This window comes from Genypterus blacodes, unplaced genomic scaffold (genome assembly GCF_046128005.1).
Source record: "Genypterus blacodes isolate CSIRO-AG114 ecotype Tasmania unplaced genomic scaffold, CSIRO-AGI_Gbla_v1 ptg000082l_1, whole genome shotgun sequence".
NCBI classification, from domain to species: domain Eukaryota; kingdom Metazoa; phylum Chordata; class Actinopteri; order Ophidiiformes; family Ophidiidae; genus Genypterus; species Genypterus blacodes.
This window is the reverse complement of record NW_027466887.1, coordinates 476,495-499,000: the sequence shown is the minus strand read 5'-3', so window position 1 is coordinate 499,000 and position 22,506 is coordinate 476,495. Positions and strand designations below refer to the sequence as shown.

General features: G+C 51.4%; 1 protein-coding gene across 1 annotated transcript in view; it reads left to right on the top strand.

Moving 5' to 3' along the window:
* Nucleotides 1-22,506, top strand: part of kif26ab (kinesin family member 26Ab) — a 60,380-nt gene that overhangs the window by 34,916 nt on the left and 2,958 nt on the right. The window contains exons 5-12 of the mRNA XM_076158486.1: nt 10,403-10,586; nt 13,388-13,600; nt 14,643-14,736; nt 15,271-15,533; nt 16,405-16,588; nt 17,331-17,490; nt 17,665-17,827; nt 18,644-21,902. Of these exons, the coding sequence (XP_076014601.1) occupies nt 10,403-10,586; nt 13,388-13,600; nt 14,643-14,736; nt 15,271-15,533; nt 16,405-16,588; nt 17,331-17,490; nt 17,665-17,827; nt 18,644-21,902 (4,520 nt within the window). The remainder of the gene's footprint in view (nt 1-10,402; nt 10,587-13,387; nt 13,601-14,642; nt 14,737-15,270; nt 15,534-16,404; nt 16,589-17,330; nt 17,491-17,664; nt 17,828-18,643; nt 21,903-22,506) is intronic.

Below are 22,506 nucleotides of genomic sequence, written 5' to 3'. Positions count from 1 at the left end.
CGTCTATTGTGTGTGCAGGAGCAGCGAGCGTGTGGCCTCTGCTCCCAGATGCGCGCACGTCCCTGCCCCGACGCCGCACAGTCCCAGGAACAAAGATGTCTCCTGGCGTGGCGCTCTGCTCCTCAGTGCTGGCCCTGCCGCCGCCTCCCGTTCCATATGAATGACGAATAGTTGAATCGGTGGCCGTAGGTTGATTTCCCCAAACACTAGTTCTTTCTTTCGCACTCGGTCTCGGCTCACAAACACACACACACACACACATACACACACACACACATAAGGCCCCCATCTTCCCGTTCCTCGCAGGGAAGGGCCCAGCTTTTGCAGAAGGGGCTCTGATTACCACAGAGGATAAGGCCTTTGTCAGGACAGGCAGCTTAGCTTTTACCTCATCACCCTCAGCCTCGCCGAGCTCTGAACCATTTCCCCGCCATCCCTCTGTCTTCATTTATTTTTTTTCTTTATCTCCATCAAGATGAAGCTGGGTTGCCAGGGGTTTGAAATTGCGCAATTGGAAGGCAGCGGTGGCGGCAGCGACAGGGAATCATGGGACTGATGATTATTGCGTGTATCAGTATTGCTCTTAAAATCCTTCTTCATAGCGATCCAGTAAGTATGTAAGTGAGAAGAATTATAATACTCGGACACGTGCGTAAGCGGCGTATCAGACTCTGGGCAGCGGCGAGGGTTTATGTGCGGCGTGGCCTTGTTGCCGCGCGCCGTAAGCACACAGACCTGAATGGAGCAGGATTAGAGTGTATAATCAGTTCATGACCCGACACGTGAGAAGCAGCTCCAGTGCGCTAAAAATCCCATCATCCCCATACGCTCTAATGTGGCCCGGTGAGAGTGTGTGTGTGTGGGTGTGGGTGTGTCAGCATATGTGTGTGTGTGTGTGTGTGGCTGACTTTATGAGAGTGTGTGATACAGGATAAAACTGCTTAAGTTGAATCATGCGCTTGTAGTGGCTCCCCTCTTAGCGGCGGCTCTCAGAGAGTAGCACCGCCGTGCAGTTATTACCCCGTATTCCTTATTGATTGGCCTCCCTGTGGCCCCATGGAAAACGATTATTCCTTTCCTCCCTCTAAAGACATGTTTACATCTTCTCCTCCACCCTGTCCACCGTCTCACCTGACTACCTATGCATTTTTTTCTTTTTTGCCAATTTTTTATTGACTTGAATATAGATGCAAGATTAACAAACACATGTTGGAACTCTCTCCCTCCCCCTCCTCCCCCCCTCTTTTTCTGCGTTCCGTCTCTCCGGACGGCGCTCTGATTAATCACTCCCAAATGTTCCCAGCAGCCTGCGGGCCTGTTTGTTGTGATAGCCTCTATGTGGAGAAGTGCAAATAAATAATCGCTAGGTGTCTCACCCGGGCAGCACGTGATTAATGGAGAGGAGAAGTGGAGCAGAAGTCTCTCTGGCTGCCGTCTCCCCCCCCCCCTCCCCCCACAGAGGCTCAACTTGGTTTGCTCCTCCCAGCCAGATATGTATGTTCCTCTAAGCGGATGCGTTTGATTAGGGAGACATCTTGTGTTAATAGCGGCGCCTCTCGCTCTCTCTTTCCCTGCGTCAGGTATTAGGCTTCTGTTGCAAACGTCACTCAGCCGGCGATGACTTGACACCGGAGCGAGTCAGTCACACTGAGGGAAGACGTGGGTGGGATGAGCAGGTGAAGCGGAGTTCAACATGTGTATGGGGAGTGTGTGAAGGTATTCTTTGCAGGCTTGGAACAGAGTGGAGCAGAATTGTGTGTGTGTGTGTGTGTGTGTGTGTGTGTGTGTGTGTGTGTGTGTGTGTGTGTGTGTGTGTGTGTGTGTGTGTGTGTGTGTGTGTGTGTGTGTGTGTGTGTGTGTGTGTGTGTGTGTGTGTGTGTGTGTGTGTGTGTGAAAAGCAGAGAAAAAATGCAGCGGAGAAGATGAAAGCTGCTGTTAATCTTTGTCAGCAGCGCCGGCGGTGAGGAGGAGGAGGAGGAGGAAGCAGGGAGGAACATATCTTCATTATCAGCTGTCACACGTCAACTAAAAAGTGAATTTTCCTTTCCGAGACTTTTTATTTTCGCCGCCTGAACCAATTTGAACGCAACAGCGCCGCATCTCCGCCCCCCCTCTCCCTCTCTCCCTCTCTCTCTCTCTCTCTCTCTCGCCCCCTCTCGCTCTCCCAAAGCTGCGGGGGGTTCCTGATTCCTAATCCTCCTGTAAACAAGTTAAGGTCAATTGTGAGGGATTTTCCTATGAGGGCCCTTTGACTCTGCTGCCAGCGTTTCCACCTCTTTTCCTCTGGGCTCTTAAATTGGCCCCTTTGTCTCATTCGCTGACAATTGGGTCCTGCAGAGCTCAGAGCCCCCCCCCCCCCGTGCTTTGTTCACCTCCTCTTGGTTGAACGTTGAAGCTGGCCGAGGCCATATTAGAGAGACGTGGCTGTGAATGAGAGGCAGAACAATGAAATGAACTGTAAATGGAATTACAGCCCCTGACTTTTACCTCCAGGTTCCAGGTCTTAAGCCCCGAGTCAGCGAGTCTCGTCGTCTCTCAGCCAGTGTGTGTGTGTGTGTGTGAGGGGGGGGGGGTCAATGTGTTTGCGACTGGGATACGACTGGGTGTGGGGGCTCGCACAGACACAATGCATTATGGGCCCGAGCAGGATGCAGGAAACACAAAAGCAACGACGGCGTGTGTTTACAGCGGGGAGGGTTGCTCACACACCCCCACACACATCCTCATTACTCCCCCCATCATTAAGGAGTTAACCTTGGCAGAGACTCGGAACGCCTGCGTGCAAACTCCTCCAGGAGGCAGGCGACTGTTGGCATGTGTCTGATCCGACGTCTAAAGGCGCAGAAGATACAAATCTGCTTCAAACCAAAGTAAAAGCCGACAGAAGTGATAATACTAATTCGATTTTGGGCGGCAGGTGTTTCGATATATTCCCTGGGCCGGCTGGGGGATTCCTGTCCCGTTCCGCCGCTCTTTGGGAACAAAACTACTCCGAACCCCGGCGATCATTTTTCCAGTTTCTCTCTGAGGCAGAAAATGATTTACCTCCTCATAGACAGCCGGCTGCTTGGCACCGAGCCAGCGTCTAGATCGAAGCGAAGACTCAGCTGCACCCTGCTGTTCTCTGTCTGTCTGTCTGTCTGTCTGAGGGGGAAGATTGCTTCTTCCTCCTTTCTTTTCCATCTCAGAGATCTTTATTTTATTTCCCTCCTCATCGTCACCTCCGCTCTGCCGTCCTTCCTGTCTCCCCTCGCTCGCTCTCTCCCTCTCTCCGTCTCCCAGTGTTTCTCATGATCCCCTGGATTCCAGCTATTCTCCAGAGGATCCCCTAATCCCTCGTTTTCCACCTCAGTCCACAAATCGTTTCAAAGGGGGTTGTGAGGAGACCATGACAGAACAGCTTTACAAACCGCTGCCGGGATTTAGGATTTATTTACGCATTTCTCCGGCGTCCCGTCTGTGTTCCTGTGAGCGAGCCGCTTTGTGGCAGTTCTTCGCAGGGAGTACGCTTTCAATGCTATGAAAGCAAATTACGCTCACAAATGTTACATGAATGCATCTGGCCTTAGCTAATTGGGGCTTTGGTGCGGCGAAGGTGCACTCGTGGCCTTGGGCTGTCAGCAGTCGGCGCACAAATGATGCCACGTTTGGTATTCTGTGTCCAAGGCCAGACGCCGCGCAGGAACAAAAGGCTCGTTGAACACCTTGTTGGAACAAAGAGGTCCGGCGCGTTTGGAACGTGCCAGGCAGGATATTGCTCAGCTAACTGGACATCACATTCATAGCTGTCTGGTTTAGCCACGATCCATCTATCTATTTCTGAGGATTTATAGAAAGTCTATAAATCCGTGCCTGGAGGCGTTTGGCCACTACCTGCAAAACTGCTGTTGTGTAAACGGGAGCAGGAGAGAGAGAGGGAGGGAGAGAGAGAGAGAGAGAGAGAGAGAGAGAGGAGCTCAGGCGGGAGGAAACGAGGTCGGCAGTCACCTGGAAGCTTCAGATGTTTGGAGTGATAAGATTCAGCATGTCAGTGCTCTCTTCCATGTGAATGTCTGCTGAGGCAAAGGGGGCAAAACATTTCTCAAAACGATTGGAAAGATCTGGATTTCCGTCGATGCTTATCTTCGTCTCTGCGAGGAGATAACCACGCCGCATCGAAGGAAACATCTCTTTCTAATTGTCCGCGTTTCTCTCACAGCGCTGAACGTTGTGTGTCTTATCGAGGCGTTCTGTGTGTTTTCGCAGCCTCAGGCGAAGGTTGTTGTGAGTGATTTAAGATGGGAAAACGCAGGGAAGTGAGAGAAAAAAAAAAGTAAATGAATGTTTACTCTGGTGGACCCTTGATTGCCACGGAGACGCTGGGGAGGAGACAGACTCATTATCAGACTAAACCTCAGCGCCACACAGGAGGCGGCTCATCACACACTCAGCATGTCCCTCCATTATGGCCTCTGTGTCGCTCTCAGGTAACCTGAATCCACTGCACGATGCCTCCATTCCCCCCTGCGGCTGAATCCAGAGGCCCCTCAGCTCACCCACATGTTTGCAGTGTCGGGGTAATGCATATATTTAGGCTTGGATGGTCATACATCAGGCGGGTGATGTCACATCTCTGACCGACTGACTTACAGCCACGAGGCTCGACCGTGAGAGGAAGCGGTTTATAGCGCCGGAGCATTCGTCTCATGCTTAATGATCGACATCCTGACCCCGCTTATAAATCTTATCTGGGTGGGCCTCCTGGCTGCCAGGGCCTGTTGGCAGAGGATGACATCATCTCCTCCCTGAGTCTGCGCAGCATATGAGAAGGTGCACGCTCGCCGGCTGATGTCACCGCCGCTTAATCACAGCGGCCGGGGCCCAGGCAGAACCGCCATGACTACACAGGCCAACGCAGAGAGATGCAGATCTGTTTTGATCGGGTCTGAACCTGGCAACGCGCTGCTCTGCGGCGGTGGAGAACCTCAGGCATGCGTCTGTAGCCCGGAGTGGATAAATGTTGTATTTCCCCGACAGTTCAGATTGTTCAGAATGTAGATTTACGCTGTTCTCCCACAGCTTTGGGGCAAAGAGTGCTTGGCCGTGTGAAGGGCAGCCCATCAATAAGACACTGTACTGATTTTAGCTCCCGGGAGGTTTCCTATCGATTATCTTTTGACTCAGAATCATCGCAGCTCACCTGATAGACCAACACGCGTCCAGCCTCAATCAATCATAACCATCTGCTGGAAAATGGCTCCGGCGTACAAAAGAAACACGGCTTCTCCTGCCTTTCCTCCGTTCTCACAGCCACGCTAAACAATCTCACAAATACCTGCAGACACAGAGAGCCAGGACGAAGCCGGAGCGTCTTCCAACAGCCAGCCAGTCTCTTTCCCATTGTGCCGTGGCCATTATCAGTGCATAGTGCTGAGCTTGGCTGGAGACCAGTGTTCCCATCACCGTACACGAGGGGCTCGGCTGACCAGCTAATCAGCCGCAGTAGGAGGCAGACTTACAATGTGTGTGTGTGCATGTGTGTGTGTCTGTGTGTGTGTGTGTAGTGGGGGGGGGGATAAAGCATGCAGATATCAGCCCCGGTGATCTGATCCTCGCATGAATGGCCGGAGCAACCTTATCTTGTCTGCGGAGGGGAGAGAATGCGAACTGGAGAAAGGGAAATGTCAAGGATAGTAAATGTGGGCAACATGGTAATTAGGCGCAGAGAGAGAGAGAGAGAGAGAGAGAGAGAGAGAGAGAGAGAGAGAGAGAGAGAGAGAGAGAGCGAGAGAGAGAGAGAGAGCGAGCGGCTACCTAAAGAGCTGCGGCGCTGCGGCCTGGAGAGCAGAGACAAATTTGAACAAACAAGCTAATGGGTGCGGCGGCTAATGATTCTCCGGGGCCGAGGAATTTCTCTTGTTAATTTGACAAAGCCTGAAAAGAGGGCAGGAGTGAGTACTGACAGGCACACACACACACACACACACACACACACACACACACACTGACCTCCCCTCCTCAATCCCCTACAAACCAGAACCCAGGATCCAAATCCACTCTAACCTTCCGTTTTCCTAACCGTTCTTTGATTTTACATCCGTCTTACTTGGGCTCATTTGTGTGTATCACAATCATTATCTGTCCCTGCGGTCTGTTCAGAGGGAGACAGTGATGGAGCGGAGAGGCTATCTGGACACTTCCAACCCTGCCTGTCCCCCATTATTACTCCATTTTGATGTATCACACCGAAGGCGGCCGGCAATGGGCACCCAACAAACGAGCGGGTGCCCTGTCAGGGTGACCAATGCCCACATTAGCGTCCTCTCCCGCGCATTGATCGCTGCCATTCACGGCAGAAGTCGATCGGTAGGGAGTTTCCGGACAGAAGCTCGCCATTAATTCGGATCGTTGCGGAAAAAAACGCCGAGGTAAGCGCGTCGGCGTCCGTGCAGGGGAGGTAAAGGTTACACAATACATCAACCTGCTTCATTACCGCGCTGTGTGTGTTTTCCTGTTTTGAGTGTGGTTTGCCTCATGAGTTCATGTAAGGGCTACTGTGTCAGAAGGAGAGAGAGAGAGAGAGAGAGAGAGAGTGTTTGTGCTGAATGCACTTTTATCTGGCGAGTCTCACTCCCACTCTGTCTGCCTTCATGTTGGAGCGGCACTCTGCAGCCTTTGAATCAGGCCGGGCTGGACGGGGGGCAGTGAGGGCTTACTGCTAAATTGGCAGCCCAGGGAATACAGGGGGGGCTGCTCTCTCGCCCCGCCGCTCGCCCACTCGCACGCTCTCATTCCCCCTTTTCCTTTGCCCTTGACCATTGACTGACTGCACTCTCTCTCTCTCTCTAAATCCGTCTTTTCTGAGATGTGATCTGTTCATTGTCTCTCTCTCTCTCTCTCTCTCTCTCTCTCTCTCTCTCTCTCTCTCTCTCTCTCTCTCTCTCTCTCTCTGCTGCATTGAGTAGGAGCAAAGCAAACTCTCTGTCACTGCTGATGATCAATAACGCTCTCATTCATCTGCCTGATTACTCCCTTCAACAATAGCAAAAAACAAAATACAGATGTGCAGTCAGTATGGCACCCCCAAAAAACACAGGCACACACACACACACACACTCACACACACACACACACTCCTGCATGCATGCACTGTAGGCATACTAACCAAATCTGTTTGAAGTGAGGGACCCTAAAAGAAGAGAGGGTTCCTGTATGCATTAAGTATTCATGTAACGTGTGGTGGGGTGTGTGTGTGCGTGTGTGTGTAGTGAAAGAGAGAAAGCTCTTGCAAATTGCGCCGCGAGCAGCCAGCAATCGAGCGCTGACACCTCGTCTGGCTGTTGGAGGGAAAAGGGGCTGGGCTGAGGCTAGAGAAGGAGAGAAGGAGGGAGGGATAGAGGGGTGTGTGCGTGTGTATGTGTGTGTGTGTGTGTGAGAGGGAGAGAGAGGCAGGGAGAGAGAGACACGGCAGGACAACTGCCAGCATTTCTCTGATAGCAGGAGAAGGACGGAGAAGCGGAACAGGAGAAGGAATCCTCCTCATTCTCAGCCATCTAAGGAAAGCTTCCAGCTCAGGCAGGCGTGTTGGTGCTCTGCCCCTCCTCCTGCCTGTAGCAGCAGGACCCAGGCACACACACTCACACACACTCGCGCACACACACACACCTCAGTGGATTAACTGAATGCAACGTTTTGGAATGAACGCAGGACTGGAAGCAAAGAAAGGAAAACCGAGCTGTTGGGCTGTCGTGTGCCTGAAACTGCGGCAGAAGTTGTGAAGTGAGGCATGGAAGGACTTGGGGGTTCTCAACAGAAGAGGCTCTCCTTCTCATCCTGACGCATTCCACTTCCAGGAAGCTGTGTAGGGACCTGAACCTCTCCAGCAGGACAGTCATCATTCTGCTCCACCTGGTGCTTGTTCCATTTACTTACTAGGACGCCTGCACCTCCTCCTCCTCGTCGTCCCATCCACCCCCCCCCTGCTCCCCTTTGCGTCTTACAAACCACTGTGAAATCAAGTGGAACCTCGATGATTGCGATCAGAGCAAAGAGGACCCCGGGTGCCCCAACTAGCGAGCAGCCCCGCCTCGCTGACTTCTCCTCCGCGTGACAAATGCACAAGTAATGGAGCCGAGCGGCAACGTGGACATGGACCCCAAAGTTGAACTCTCCTCAGCCGTGCGCTATCTGACTATGATCACAAACTAGATGATGGATTGGAAAGAGCTGTGAGTACACCGACCTGGCATTTTCTCCTCTCTGGTGCATGTTTTGATGCGTTGATGCGTGTGTTTGTGCCTGAGAGCTGCAGCGTGCGGCGTGGATGAGGTGAATGTTTCATGCAAAGTGATACCGGCTGCACTCTGACCCCGGCAGAGGCACGGCTTAGACTAAAGTCGCATGCATAAACAGTTAGGTTACCGTGACGATTGGTAGTGAACAGGTGGACAAGCTGTTGTGGGGTGAGGAAATCTGACCACTGAACATTTGCCATTGACTGATCATAGAGAGCAGGAGAGAGGGAGAGAGAGAGGGAGAGAGAGAGAGAGAGAGGGAGGGAGAGAGAGAGAGGGAGGGAGAGAGAGAGAGTGACAAGCAATTAGTTTCCCCATTATTGTGAGTGTGTGTGTGTGTGTGGTTACAGTGGGGCATTATCATCCTTTTCGCACACGCTGCTCTCTCACCTCCCGTACACACAAACACGTGTGCACCTGTGCTATTGTGTGACATGAATGAAACCTCAAGGTTACAAACACGTCGCTCCTCGCCGGTGGAGATAACGGCGGCGTGCCCTCACTCGCCCCTCAGCTGAGCCTCGTTGGTGGCGGCGTCCCACGTTGACTCCCGATGTCTGATTGATGTGCTCTCCGAAAGAGGAACGAGACAGAATGAGGCGAGAGAGAGGGATGAGCGAGAGTAAGAGAGAGAGAGAGGCAGGGTGGGATTCTCTTGAATGAAGGTGCTGCAGAGACCCTCTCACAAATGCGCATATACACGCATTCACGCTCTCACACAGCCACGTGTGCGCTCTCCTACACCTCTCTCTCTCTCTCTTCCTCTCTCTTCCTCTCTCTCCATCTGACATTCATCTATTCCGTCTCATTTCTTCTCCCCCTCGCGTGCTATCACACGCAGGCGGCTCCCCGGGGAGATCCCTCTCCCGTCGCCCCCCTCGGATGCAATAATTATTCCATCAGTCGGGCAGTGTGTTCCCTGATTGTGCTCTTGGGCTGTCCCTGCAGGGGGGCCACGCGGCGGAGGGGGGGGGGGGGGATGGGGGGGGTGGAGAGGAGGGGCAGTTGTCAGTCGGGGATGCGTGGTGGTGGGTTGGGGGGCTGGGAGCGGGGGGGGCTGGGCAGCAGCCCACCCAGTGCTGTCCAGAGGAGCCCAGAGCACGACTAATGAGCTCAGGCTGGCCTCTTTGGAAACTAGCACACACTCACACACACACACACACACACACACACACCTATATGCCCTTTTTACTTCCTCTTTAAGCCGTCATTCTGCTCTTTCCCTCTTGCTCCTTTCATTTCCTTCCTCTCTCAAAAACTCATTCCTGTATTTCTCTGGATTCCGCCAGTTTCGCCGTGTGGCAGTTTGAGTTTCCGAGCAGTATTACTTTCCCTCCCTGACCTTGACTTTTCCCCCCGATGAGGTTAGCCGATCCACAGCCGATACCGTAGCTTGAACCACTTTTGGGTTTGGCCTGATTCCCGGCGGGGGCCTGGCAGAGACACAGAGACATCGCCACCGCTGCCGTCCTCCTCCTCCTGAGCAGCAGGGGGGCTCAGACAGGAAGTAGCGCTCGTTGCGGTGACGAATCTGCGTCTCCTCGGCGCCCGACTGTGACACAAGAGGGTGACAGAGGAGTTTTAATTAGCGGGCTGACAAAAAGCCGGCGTCACTTACCGCAGAGAGCGATGTCGGGTGTCAGCAGGGAGGAAACGCTCAGGCAGCCATTTGTCTGTCGAGATAACACGGAAACTCCAAACATCACAGAATCCACACGTGTTTAAGTTAAAGTGTTTAAGACGCCTGTATGTTTCAGATTTTGGTGAATCGAAGAGCTGAAGCTTTGAGACGCTGGCATGGTGGAGGTTTGGGAGTTGAAAGGAAAGCGGTGTGAATGGGGGGAATGGTCGGGAGTGGAGGCATAGCAGCTCTCCCGCTGACTTTGTTTACTTTGGCAAACCAAAAGGAGCTTGTTGACCTTTATGTTACAGTTTCCCGGTGTGATTTCTAAAGGTTTCTGCAGCACACCCTACAAAATGTCAAGCTAGACGTTTGAAATCAATGAGCTCTTTCTTGGTTCCCTCACTGGAACAAAGTCTCTGCAACAGAAAAGATTTTGTTTACATATGGTGGACCGAGTTCAGCGTGTTTTTTTTCTTTCTCTCTCCCCTCCTCTGTGTCCTCGCAGGGCCGCTCAGAAACTGAACCTGTCCTCCAAACGGAAGAAGCACCAGCCGTCCCTGCTACACCCGCAGGAGCCCTCCATCTACCCCACCAACTTCAGCGGCACCCTGCAGGTCTCGCCGCCCGCCGCCCCGCCATGCCTGCTCAGGGCCGTGTCCAAAGTCAAAGAGAACCCCGGGATGGGAAAGGTGAGGGGGGAGGGGGGGCTGCTCTTAGACTCTTTATGGAACTTGATTGTAGATTTTTTTTGCAAGCATGATATCGATTTTGAATTCAATCCATTGTGCAGCAATGGAATGGAGAAATATCATGTACACAGAAAGTCCAAGGATGTACAAGTACAATAGAGCTACAGGAACTCTGCAGTGCCTAGACAGACTCTGCATGTGTAACCCACACCTTCAGGCACTCTCTCTCTCTCACTCACACACACAGCCACACACACACACAGACAGACCCCTATTCGAAGAGGGAATGCAGAGATTGGCGACACACACCACTCCACAGCCAGTCTGGTCCGGTCCATGCAGATGCAGCCAGATAAGCCCTATTGGAATGTCATGAATTCGGCATTCCTCCCTCCGAATGCAAACAGCCAAACACAGACATCATCCCGTTGCATCGTCGTCGTCGTGTACGGTGCAGGATCCTTCTCAATTCCTCTCCAAGGTTCCAGTGTGACGACACGGCAGTAAAGCTGGCAGCATTAGCGAGACAGTCATTAACCCAAAGCTGTACAAACACGTGGCTCTTCCTTTGTGGTTTATTGGGTATTGTTTGTCTGGGCCAACGTCCTGTATTTATAAAGCAGAAGTCCCCTAACAAGATTAGCTCCCACCTGGGTAGGAAGTCCTCGCTTCTGCTGCCAGGTATCCAGACGGCTGAGAATTTGCAGTATATTGTAGTTCTCACACTGACAGACGCACTTCATAATAAAAGAATCAACGTTATTAACAATCCTCCTCCAGCGCACACCTGAGCCACGGCTAACATCTGTGCACGGGAACACGCTGAGGTCCAAGATTCCAAGTCAATCATGGTGTCGCATTTTGAGCCGACGTCTTGTTTCCGTCTGCAGTATTTGGGTCAGCTCTGATGTTTGACCTCGATGTGACTCTTTAGCAGAGACACTTGAGTGCAAAGGGGAAATCCCGGCCTCACTAATGGATTTTGTGGGGGATTGAGGGACGGGGGGGAACAGGGGCCATTAGCACGGTGGTTCGAGGTGTGAAAATACTGTAGCCAATCCTCTGTGGCATTTGGTATCCAGTCTCTGCCAACATAAATATAACCGAGACATTAGCTCGCATGGTAGCCGCTGTCTGGTAGACGGAGACTCAGCAGTCACATGCGTAAGCCCAGTTTAAATGTCATAGCAAATGTAATTTACTCGACATATGTACACGTCAGTCACGATAACTGCTCCCAATGGGACGTAAAGAGCGTTGGCACTTGGCCCGGGGAATCCAAAAAGAATTAGCTCACTGAAAGAACGGCATCGGCGGCGACAATGGCTCAGAGAGGAGCCGGAGCCGGAATCTGTAGCAATATTTATACACCAGTCAGCGGGAAGAATGGGGGTTTTTGTGACGGCGAAGAATCTCAGTCTGAATGAAACGGCCCTCTGTCAGAGAAGGCGGCGGGATTAAAGTTTTTTATTTCATGGCCCGGGAGGCAACGCGGGTACTTTCTCAAGCCTGAAGGCTGTGAAATGGGCTCGGGATTGGGTTCCCTATCAGATGTGAGATGTAGAGGCCGTTCAGGTTGTCATTGGGTGGAAGGAAGGCGAGGCGTAACACTAAACACTCGACGGGGGGACTCGCACGCCGCTGCTATACACCTCCTGCCAAACGATTATGTCTGCTGTCAGTCACAGATAACTTTCCACTGCCACATTTACGACCCCGAGTGAAGGAACATGGAGCGTGTGGCCGGACGGCGGTGTTTTGTAGCACGACACGCAACGCTGCAGCACCATCGCTGTGAGTAAACAGGGGTAAGGGCGGGGTAAAGGCTTTGTTGTTGTTTATAAGCGGTGCCATCATACCCGTCTTGCAGAATGACCTCACCGCACGTGAGACGAGAACGGGAGCAGAATAGACACCTTGACGTGTCTATGCCATCAACCTTTTTAGCATTCTGTGTCGGCACGATGCACTGACCCTTGACCTCCAGAGTGACCCGCTAAGACTTTAAGCTCCAGCCCCAGAATACAGCTGGGTGGGAGTCGAACCGCTGACTGTTAGGGGCTGCTGGGGGAGGGAGGAGAGAAAAGATGGCGGTGGGGGTGGGATGGAATTCCCTCCCTGGGTGTGAGACGCTAGAACAACCGTGGAGAGGTTTAATCCGGCGGCAAACACTTTTGCTCCCCTGAGTGTATTCTGCCACGACTCTCGACACCCGCCTCGCCGCTTTTCCACCGACACCATTAAAGGCAACGCATTGACCACGCCGGGTTCACCGGTCAATGTGGAGCCTGGCATTTCCATGGCAACCCTCCACGTCCATCAACTCCCCGACGCGGTGGACGTGACGTTAATGCACAATGCAGAGAGGAAGGAGTGTGAGGGGAGTGTGTGTGTGCACGTGTGTGCAGTTTTACAAGCTCCCCAAAAAAAGCTGCGTGCGTTTTTTTCCCGACGCTTCGCGAGTGGAAATGCCGTTTAAATAAAAATTTTATGGACGCTTGTAAAATTCAGTTTGTGGACCCTCGTTTCTCCTTAGCAATGGACTGATTTTACTCTCTGCCTGATAACAACTCAGGTTGGACGTGCACACTGTCTCTACGCTCTCAGTACATTCACAACGTCTGCCGTGAATTCCTCCTCTTTATTCTCACTCTGGATATAAAACAGGAATGTTGAACGCTGAACCCCAGAGAAACATTCCCACATCTCCCGTCTGGGTTCTTTATCTGGCTTTCAAACTCCTCTCTGCGTCTGTTCTCCTGTCTGCGCCTGCTTATTTGTCTCGCTCTGCGGTTTTTCAGGTAAAAGTGATGATGCGTATCTGCCCGTCCCTGGAGACGGCAGACTCCTCCGAGTCCCAGTCCTTCCTGAAGGTGGACAGCAGGAAGAAGCAGCTGACCCTCTACGACCCGGCGTCCAGCCCGCACTCCAACTCCGCACACAGGAGGTCTGCCACCGTGGCCGTCCCAAAGATATTCGCTTTCGACGCCGTGTTTACCCAAGATGCCTCACAAGTAAGAGCCAGCGGAGAGAGTACAGTGTGTGTGTGTGTGTGTGTGGTATGTGTGTATATTTTTTTAAAAGGTGTTGATGGAGGTTGGCTTTTCAAGGGCAAAGGGACTTCATGCTGGCAGGGTGTGGCCAGGGGCTTAGAGGAAACATGCCTGTCTTGGAGGGGGGTGTGTGTGTGTGTGGGGGGGGGCATTCTTCCTAGTGTGGAGCCAACAGCTGGGCCTTTTAAGCTCTCAGGGGAATGATTTGAATCCACTCCAGTTATATCTGCCGCCTCCTTTTGTAGAGCAGCTATATCTAACCCTCAGCCCTCAGCCCTCTGAAGCTGACAACACACACGTCCACCCAGATCAAAGACAGGGGGACAGACAGTGTGTTTACTACACTTTGATTTAAAAGAAGAGACAAAAACACAGCGTAATGATCTGATTTGTGACTCACTGCATCATTTCTTCACAACTTGTATTCGCCGCGTCTCCCCACGGTGCAGTTCCACCTTAAAAAGCAAAGAAACTTGCAAGCAATGTCATCATTGTCATTGCCGGAGTGGGAAAGCGTCACAAGGGGTCTTAAATCTTCATCATGTCCCCTACTTTGCGCTAAGAGAGTGGCTGATAGCTAAAAACCTAAATGCTGGCGCGGTAGAAGTGAGGCCAAGCTGTGAGATTGTGCCGCTGGGACGTCACTGCTGGTGGCTAACAGCGGCAGCTCGCCGCTCTGCTGTTAGCGGCCTTGTTTGCTGCATGATGTATGGGAGCGGGCCTCTGCTGCAGGAGCCTTCGCCCCCAGAGGACCCATGCTGAAACAGATTGCAAAAATGAGGAGTACGTTGCAACACACACAAACACACGTAAACACACACACACACACACTCACTGTTAAAAGTGATGAAAAGTCGTGAAACGTATAACGCAAATTGGTTTTGCAGCCAAAGAGCCATTTTGTTTATGGGACATCATTTTGGATTTAATATTCTCTCTCACATCTACTTCCTCACGGGGCTTTTATTGTGTAAACTGAGTGTTTTTCCTCTTGTTTTCTCAGGCTGAGGTGTGTTCAGGGACTGTGGCTGAGGTCATCCAGTCTGTGGTGAACGGTGCGGATGGCTGCATCTTCTGCTTCGGCCACGTCAAGCTCGGTAAGCACCTCCGCCGGCCAGCGATTAGACCGGGAGCCTTTGTCAGCCAAAGCAAACTCTCATTGCTCTTTGTTAGCAGCACTCCACATTCACAATTGGCTTGGCGGTGCACTGGGCTCAGTCAAGGAATGGGAAAATGGGTGAGGGAAGGGAGTGAGTCTGTGTGTGTTTCTGTGTGTGTGAGTGAGGGGTGAAGCAATGCGTGGAGGCTTCAGGGCTGCGTCTGTAATTAAAATCGTAGTAATTGGCGCGGCCGTTGCTTCCAGAAGCTCTTATTCTCCACAGGATGATTATGTGGAACGAGTCTTTAAATTACATTTCGAGTTCTATTCATCACGTACTGCATGTTACCTCCAAACCTTCATATCCAGCATCATCGATTTCTTCCCCCAGCAATAATATAACCTCCCCCAAACACCTTGTAGTCTTCTGTAACCCTCCTGCATGTGTTGGACAGGCGTGTCTCAGTTTGAGCCTCTCTGCAGACATCAGGCCGTGTTTCTGTATCCATCCTCCTCTTCCTCTGGCACGCAGGCAAGACGTACACCATGATCGGCAAAGACGGCTCCACGCAGAGCCTCGGCATCGTGCCCTGCGCCGTTTCCTGGCTCTTCAAGCTCATCAACGAGCGCAAGGAGAAGACGGGGACGCGCTTCTCTGTCCGCGTGTCGGCGGTGGAGATCTTTGGGAAGGACGAGGAGCTGAAGGATTTGCTGTCCGACGTCTCCAGCGGCAGCCTGCAGGAGGGCCAATCCCCCGGCATCCACCTGAGAGAGGATCCAATATGTGGCACCCAGGTGAGAAGGAGGAGGAGGTCATATTCTACTCTTTCTTTGTCTGTACTGATCCCCCTTTCTCTCTCTGGTATATATTAGTGTGTGAGTATTGATCTCTGTCTATGATCTACCTCCTCTTTTCCCACCGATGTTTGCCTTTTATCTCCCTGAGCTTTTCTCCTCCGCACTTCCTCCTCTGCTGTCTGCTCCGTTCTCGCTGCCTCCCAAATGTTTGTATTGCATCTCCACTCAAACCCATCTCTGGTATTGATGACTTTCTTCTTTGCTCCGTATTGACTCTGCTGTCGTCCTCCATCAGCATCTATTACCCCTGTGTTAGCTGGAGCGCCGCTGAACAATAGAAGATATACTGGGGGGATGGTGGAGGACCGTTAGGTGTGAAGGCGCTGACAGCTGTTGCTGTCAGATGTTGTTTTTTGGGAATGTGGATGTGCTGTGACTTCAAAGGCTGCGTGGTTCTGTGAAGCCTCCTTGCTGCTCTTCCCTTCAGCAACCACATGTTGGCCCCCTTCACGATGCCCTCCGCCTTCTCTTGCTCTTGCTCTTCCTTCCTCCCTCCTCTGCTCTCTTTTTGTACACCCCCCCCCCCCCGCATCAACATCTCTTCCACGGTGAGGCGAGTGCCCCGGCCTTCTGCTCCTCCACCACCTCTCCTAATCCTCATCCCACAGTGTGCATATCTCCTGCTTTAATTGCCCACGAGACCCAATCTTATGGGCAGGAAATGTGTACTGGAGTCCAATTAACTGGCACCCCTCTGCTTCCTCTTTGCCTCCATCTTCTTCACACACCCTTTCTCGTTCCGGAGCCCTGCGTGGCCTCCTTTGCTCGCCCTAACCCTGTTCCGCCTGTCTCTCCCTCCCACTCGCAGCTCCAGAATCAGAGCGAGCTGCGCGCCCCAACCGCCGAGAAAGCCGCCCTCTTCCTGGACGCAGCCATCGCCGCGCGCAGCACCAGCAGGCCCGGCGCGGACGAGGAGGAGCGGCGCAACTCCCACATGCTGTTCACGCTGCACGTTTACCAGTACCGCATGGAGAAGAGCGGCAAGGCAGGAAGTGAGTATCATGACCTCACTACATCTATAATCCCTGTAGCAGCGCCAATAATCCATTTGATCAGTACGAATTGATATAGCAGATGATCCAATCGAATTTATCTCTCAAAATGCCATTTATTTGACATTTGTGAAGGTGAGCAATTTGTAACTGTAAGGTATCTTCAGTTGTTTTTCTCTTTTAATGCCGGCTATGAACAAGTGACACATATAATGATGGGTGTTTACGCACGGGCTACACGGGTGACAACTGCCAATGTGAATGCAGCATCCCAGCCTTTGAAATGTGTCTGGATGAATCAATTTCTATGTCTCACTGATGAGAGAATAACGTTTGCCGCTGCCGCCTAAAGCTGTCGTTATCCTGCAATCAGGAGAAATGACAGCAGTCGCCAGCTAAACAATCCGATGGACTTTCTCGCCCTCTATTCTGATTTTAACCACGCCTGCACATTTCACCGTTCAAGTCATTTGAAAGGAGACAGTGTGCGCGTCCGTGACTGTCACTGTATCATTTTGTTTTTATGTGATGGTGCACCCTTGTTATTGTGACTTACATGTCTGGTGGGAGTTTACAAGTCTGGCTGCAATTTGAATCACTTCAGGCTGCGCTTCTCAGTCATGAATAAATCAGACAGCGTTGAAAGTTCCCCGTCTCGTCTGGGCCGTGAAGCGCAGACTTCACAGAGATGGGAGGATCTGCTCTAACCTCGCCTTGATCTCTTCCTCTGTCGCTGTCGCAGTGTCGGGTGGACGGAGCAGGCTGCACCTCATCGACCTGGGCAGCTGCGAGAAGGTCCTGAGCAAGAGCAGAGACGGCGGCGGTGGGTCGTGTCTGTCCCTGAACGCCCTGGGAAACGTTATCATGGCTTTGGCGAACGGCGCGAAACACGTACCTTACAGGTAAGAGGCTGCGTCTGTGTGTAATTAAGTAGTTTGAGGCGAGTTGATGCATGTGTCTGTTTGCTGTGTGACCCATTGTTTGTTATCAGTGGAATGAAACACTAAGCTCTGACTAAAATGACTCAATCCCCTCAGCCCTCAGTGTGTTAGTAACGATGTAAACACACCTTTCAGGGACAGCAAACTGACCATGCTGTTGAGGGAGTCCCTGGGGAACATCAACTGCCGGACCACCATGATCGCCCACATCTCCGATTCTCCCGCAAACTACGCCGACTCGCTCACCACCATCCAGCTGGCGTCCCGCATCCACCGCATGAGGAAGAAGAAATCTAAGGTGCGTTCAAGAACTGACTGACGCCGGCAAAATGCAAATGAACGCATACACGCTGATGCACACTGTTTTAGAATCCATACATTATAATCTAGTGACAGAAGTAATGGTAACTTAGCAACATTCAATCATAAGGCATTAATGGTGGTTCCAGCGGTAATTTAGCCCCTTGTGATGAAATCGGAGTCATTATTATTTAACATTTAAACCATTGTTGCACCTCCATTCTGCTATGAATATGCAAGTAGGACGGAATTCATCATATTTTGTGTCGTGAATGAAATTGAATTTTTGTTCCTCCTATAATTTCGGAGCCACTTAGTAACCGAATGTATGAGTGTGTGTGTGCAAATGAATGATTATGAGCGCAGTAACTCAGAGCTACTTTCTTCCTCATCTCTCCTCCACATAATCATGTAATCAATACTGCTGCCTAAGGACGTGTGTAATGTATTCCTTCAGATTAGGGAAATATATGCGCTGGATAATTAGGTGGAGTGACAGCCTGTATTTATTTGGTATTGGTTGTAGGTATGATTATCATGCCGTCCACACTGCCAAATTGATATTGTATATTAATTTTTACGAGGCTATTGATGTGCACTTTTAACCTTTAGATACATATCGACTCGGTAATTTCATCAGAAATATATTGGCCGTACAATTGATTGTGCTATGAAATCATTAAGAAGTCGATCAACATTAAATTAAAAGGGTGACAAAGGTATGGAAGGTGACCGATGTTTCATGAATATTCTGAGATCAGGTTTAAATCCCTAAAACTCTCATTTCTCTTCTCTCCGCTCTTTTTCTTTGCAGTATGCATCCAGCTCATCCGGTGGGGAAAGTTCCTGTGAGGAAGGGAGGATCCGCCGCCCGCCTCACCTCAGACCCTTCCACCCTCGGACGGTGGCCCTGGATCCAGACATGCCCTCCCTGCTTAGTGACCCAGACTACTCCTCCAGTAGTGAGCAGTCTTGTGACACTGTCATTTATGTCGGTCCTGGGGGAACTGCCATCTCAGACAGGGAGCTCAGTGACAATGAAGGCCCCCCGGCTTTTGTTCCAATCATCCCGTCTTTGAACAAGAAGAGGTCTGTTAAAGAAGGCCCTCTGGACAGAGACCAGTTCTTCAAATGTAACACATTTGCTGAGCTGCAAGAGAGGCTGGAGTGCATAGATGGTAGCGAAGAACCCACTGCATTTGTTGGAGAGGGCAAGCGAAGTCAGGGGAGCCCCAAGATGGACATATCTAGGGAAGGCCCAGGCTCTGTTTCACCAAAGACTGTTGCAAATGTTTCCTGCTCCCAAGAGAACGTCTCACCCAAAGCATCTCCTGTCAAGTCTGCCATTCAGCCAACCTGCAGCCCAAACTCTAAGCTGGAAGTTGCTAAGAGACAGTGCATACCCGCAGAAAGGGTGTCGTCAGAGAGCGTTCAAAATGTTTGCCGAACCAGCGCTGATGGAGAGAAAGACTTACTAACAGAGCCTCTGATTGGCATGAGCAAACTTCCAACTGCTGCAGCACCCAACGCTGAGCCTGTGGTGCGGGAGAAGGTCTACTTCAACAAGAAACCGCTGCCTAAGCCTGCCCCACCTCCTCCCCAGCAGAAAGAGAACGCAGACAACGAAGAGCGATCAAGCACCAGGATGCCCCCTGTGGGAATGAGCCACCAAGCTGTGAAACGGAGGGATCCCTGCACCTCCCCTATGCTCAGAGGGCCGGTGGAGGTGTGCCAGGTGCGATCTACCTTTAGAGAAAGGTGTTTTGATCGGGACATCCTTAGAGCCACTGTGACTCTGCAGCAACCTGTAGAGCTGAATGGGGAGGATGAGCTGGTGTTCACTGTGGTAGAGGAGCTGGAGATAGGTAGTATTGTCGATAACGGTCGGCCGTCCAGCATCATCAGCTTCAACAGTGATTGCTCCCTTCAGGCTCTGGCCTCCGGGTCCAGACCTGTCAGCATCATAAGTAGCATCAATGATGAATTCGATGCCTACACGTCGGCCATGGGAGGATCAGAGGTAAACATTGCAGTGGTCACGCCAATCCAGGAAGGAGCGACTGGGTGTATAGGGAGCAGGGGTTCATCCATCAGCTCATGGCTTAGTGAGGTCAGTGTGTGCACCTTGGAGAGTGAAGGAGCTCATTCTTCAGATGTCTTCCTCCCACAGGCTAAACACATGGGCCCAGAGGCCACCTTTTACTTTGATTCCTTGGACATGTTCCATTGTGTATCCTCTTCGAGGGACACCAAGAACTCCTTAAATGACAGTGGGTTTAGTTTCTCTGAACTAGACAGTGACAGTGCCGCTTCAAGCAAACTATCCTTGACAAAGTCCCCCCCATCTCCAGAATTAGCCAAAGGGTCGCTCAGAGTCACGTCTAAAATAACTAAAGCTCACTCTCTAAGCTCCTCCCCTCTTCCACAGGGCCCCTCCATAGTCCACTCCAGTCTTCCCAGGAAGATTAAACCTACCTCATCGATCTCTCATAGTAGTAGCAGTAGTAGCAGTAGCAGTAGAGAGCCACCAAGGCAAGACGCTAAGCAGGAGGATCCATGGCACCGCATGGACAACCACTCAGAACCTCAGCTCTGTGACAAGCTCCTCCGAAATAACCCCAGTGGCATCCCCACGAGCAAAATCTCCATCAACAGCAACAGTGTACCTCGCCCACCCAAGGCGCAGGGATCCACCACATCCCAAAGGGTGGTTGATGGTTGTGAGAAGTCAGCCATTAAGAAATCTGATCCACCCAGCAAAATGCCACAGCTGAGACGAGGTGCCACCACCCTGGGAACAGTGCCTGTCATTCATTCCTCCACAGAGTCCAAGGGAACCCAAGATATCACTGCATCTACCACCAGCCTTAAATTCTCCTCTCTGGGGAAAAACAACAAGGCTCACTCACAGAAATCCAGCCATCTCCCCAAATTTGGTGGCATCTCACCGCCTCCCCCTCCAGTGAGGAAGTCCAGTCTTGACCACAAGAACAAGAGCTTGCTCCCCCAAAGTGCCTTAAAGTCAGCATATGGGGAGATTGGGAGGGCGCCTGGAATGAGGGCAGCTGTGTCAGAGGACGAGTTAGAGGTACGCCACAGAGCCGACAGTTTCAAAAGCTCCAGCCTCAAGCCGGACGTCACCACTGCCAAAGTTACCTCCAGCCTGAAGAGCAGAGGGCCTAAAGGTGAGGCCGGGCAGCATTACGGCAGTCAGATGTCCCTGGAGAGGTGTGAAAGCCTGTCTTTGTCTGGATCCAGAGCTGCGCTTAGTAGGGAAAACAGCGGGACAAGTCTTGGGAGCAACAGCAGCAAATCCAGCAGGTCCATTCCAAGATTCGGTATTCCTAATTCGTCTAGCTCCCCTATCGCTACTTGTCCGTCATCCCCATCTGGAGGAAACATTGGCAAACCGGGTCAGGTCAAAGCCAATGTGAACCCCAGGACGTTAGGAGCAGTAAATGGTAGCAAGGCCCGAGGACTCTCAGCCAACAATTCAAAGGGCCTCAGCTCCTCCACTAAGTCTTTAGCCAGCCCAGTGACAAGAAACACTAATGCCAACCTCCCTCCATCAGGAAGGACATCAGTCCCTCGGACCACAGCTGCTGTCAGCAGTAAGCCTGGGAGAGGAACTGTCATGGGCACTAAGCAGGCCATGAGGGCTGCCAACAGTCGAGTGAGTGAACTGGCAACGGGCAACATATCAGGCAAACACATGCGGGGCTCAGGAGATTCAGACAGCGGTAATGACAGCGGGGTGAACGTGAACGAGGACAAAGCCACAATAGCTAAGCTGCCCTCTCCATACAGCAAAATTACAGCGCCCAGGCGACCGCAGCGCTACAGCAGCGGCCACGGCAGTGACAACAGCAGCGTCCTGAGCGGGGAGCTGCCTCCAGCTATGGGCCGCACAGCCCTGTTCTACCACAGCGGGGGCAGCAGCGGATATGAGAGCATGATCCGTGACAGTGAAGCCACAGGAAGCGCCTCATCTGCCCACGATTCCATGAGCGAGAGTGGCATGTCGTCATCGGGCAGAACAAGGACCTCCAAATATCCCAAAAAGAGATCAAATGGTGAGAAAAAAATCTGAATTACACATAAATATGAAGGAAAATATACAAATATGGAATTGTCCTACAAAAATGCTGTGTAGTGTTTGTAGAGGACTGTGGACATGCTGTATCTAGTGAAACCACTGAAACGTGTAAAAATGAAAGCTTAATGGTTCTCGCCTAGCAAATTAGCCAGATAGGGGTCCTAACTTTATGAATCCATTCTTATTACACTCGTGTTGGTATTTCATTAGATTTCCTCTCCTGCTGAAACAGCATCATACATTATTCATGCGTATATGGGAAAATGATAATAAATGTTTCAAAAAGGAGGACTTCAAACTGTGTGATCATCAAATAAGATGGATTGAACATGAGCGGTGGAGACCTAGCTCAGCTTTTTGCTGCCTTGTATATACATATAACCTTTGGATTTGTGCGCTTTAAATAATTCCTGCTAGGGATATATAGTGTAGTAAGTTGTGAAACCCTTATAAATATGCGATCACCACAACTCAGGGGGGCATGTGCAAAGTCTTGCATCACTTTATCTCTTAAAGCAAGGCTCATAAATATTTACTCAAAGTTCCCAGCAAATATTGCTTCTATATATTAACACCTTAAG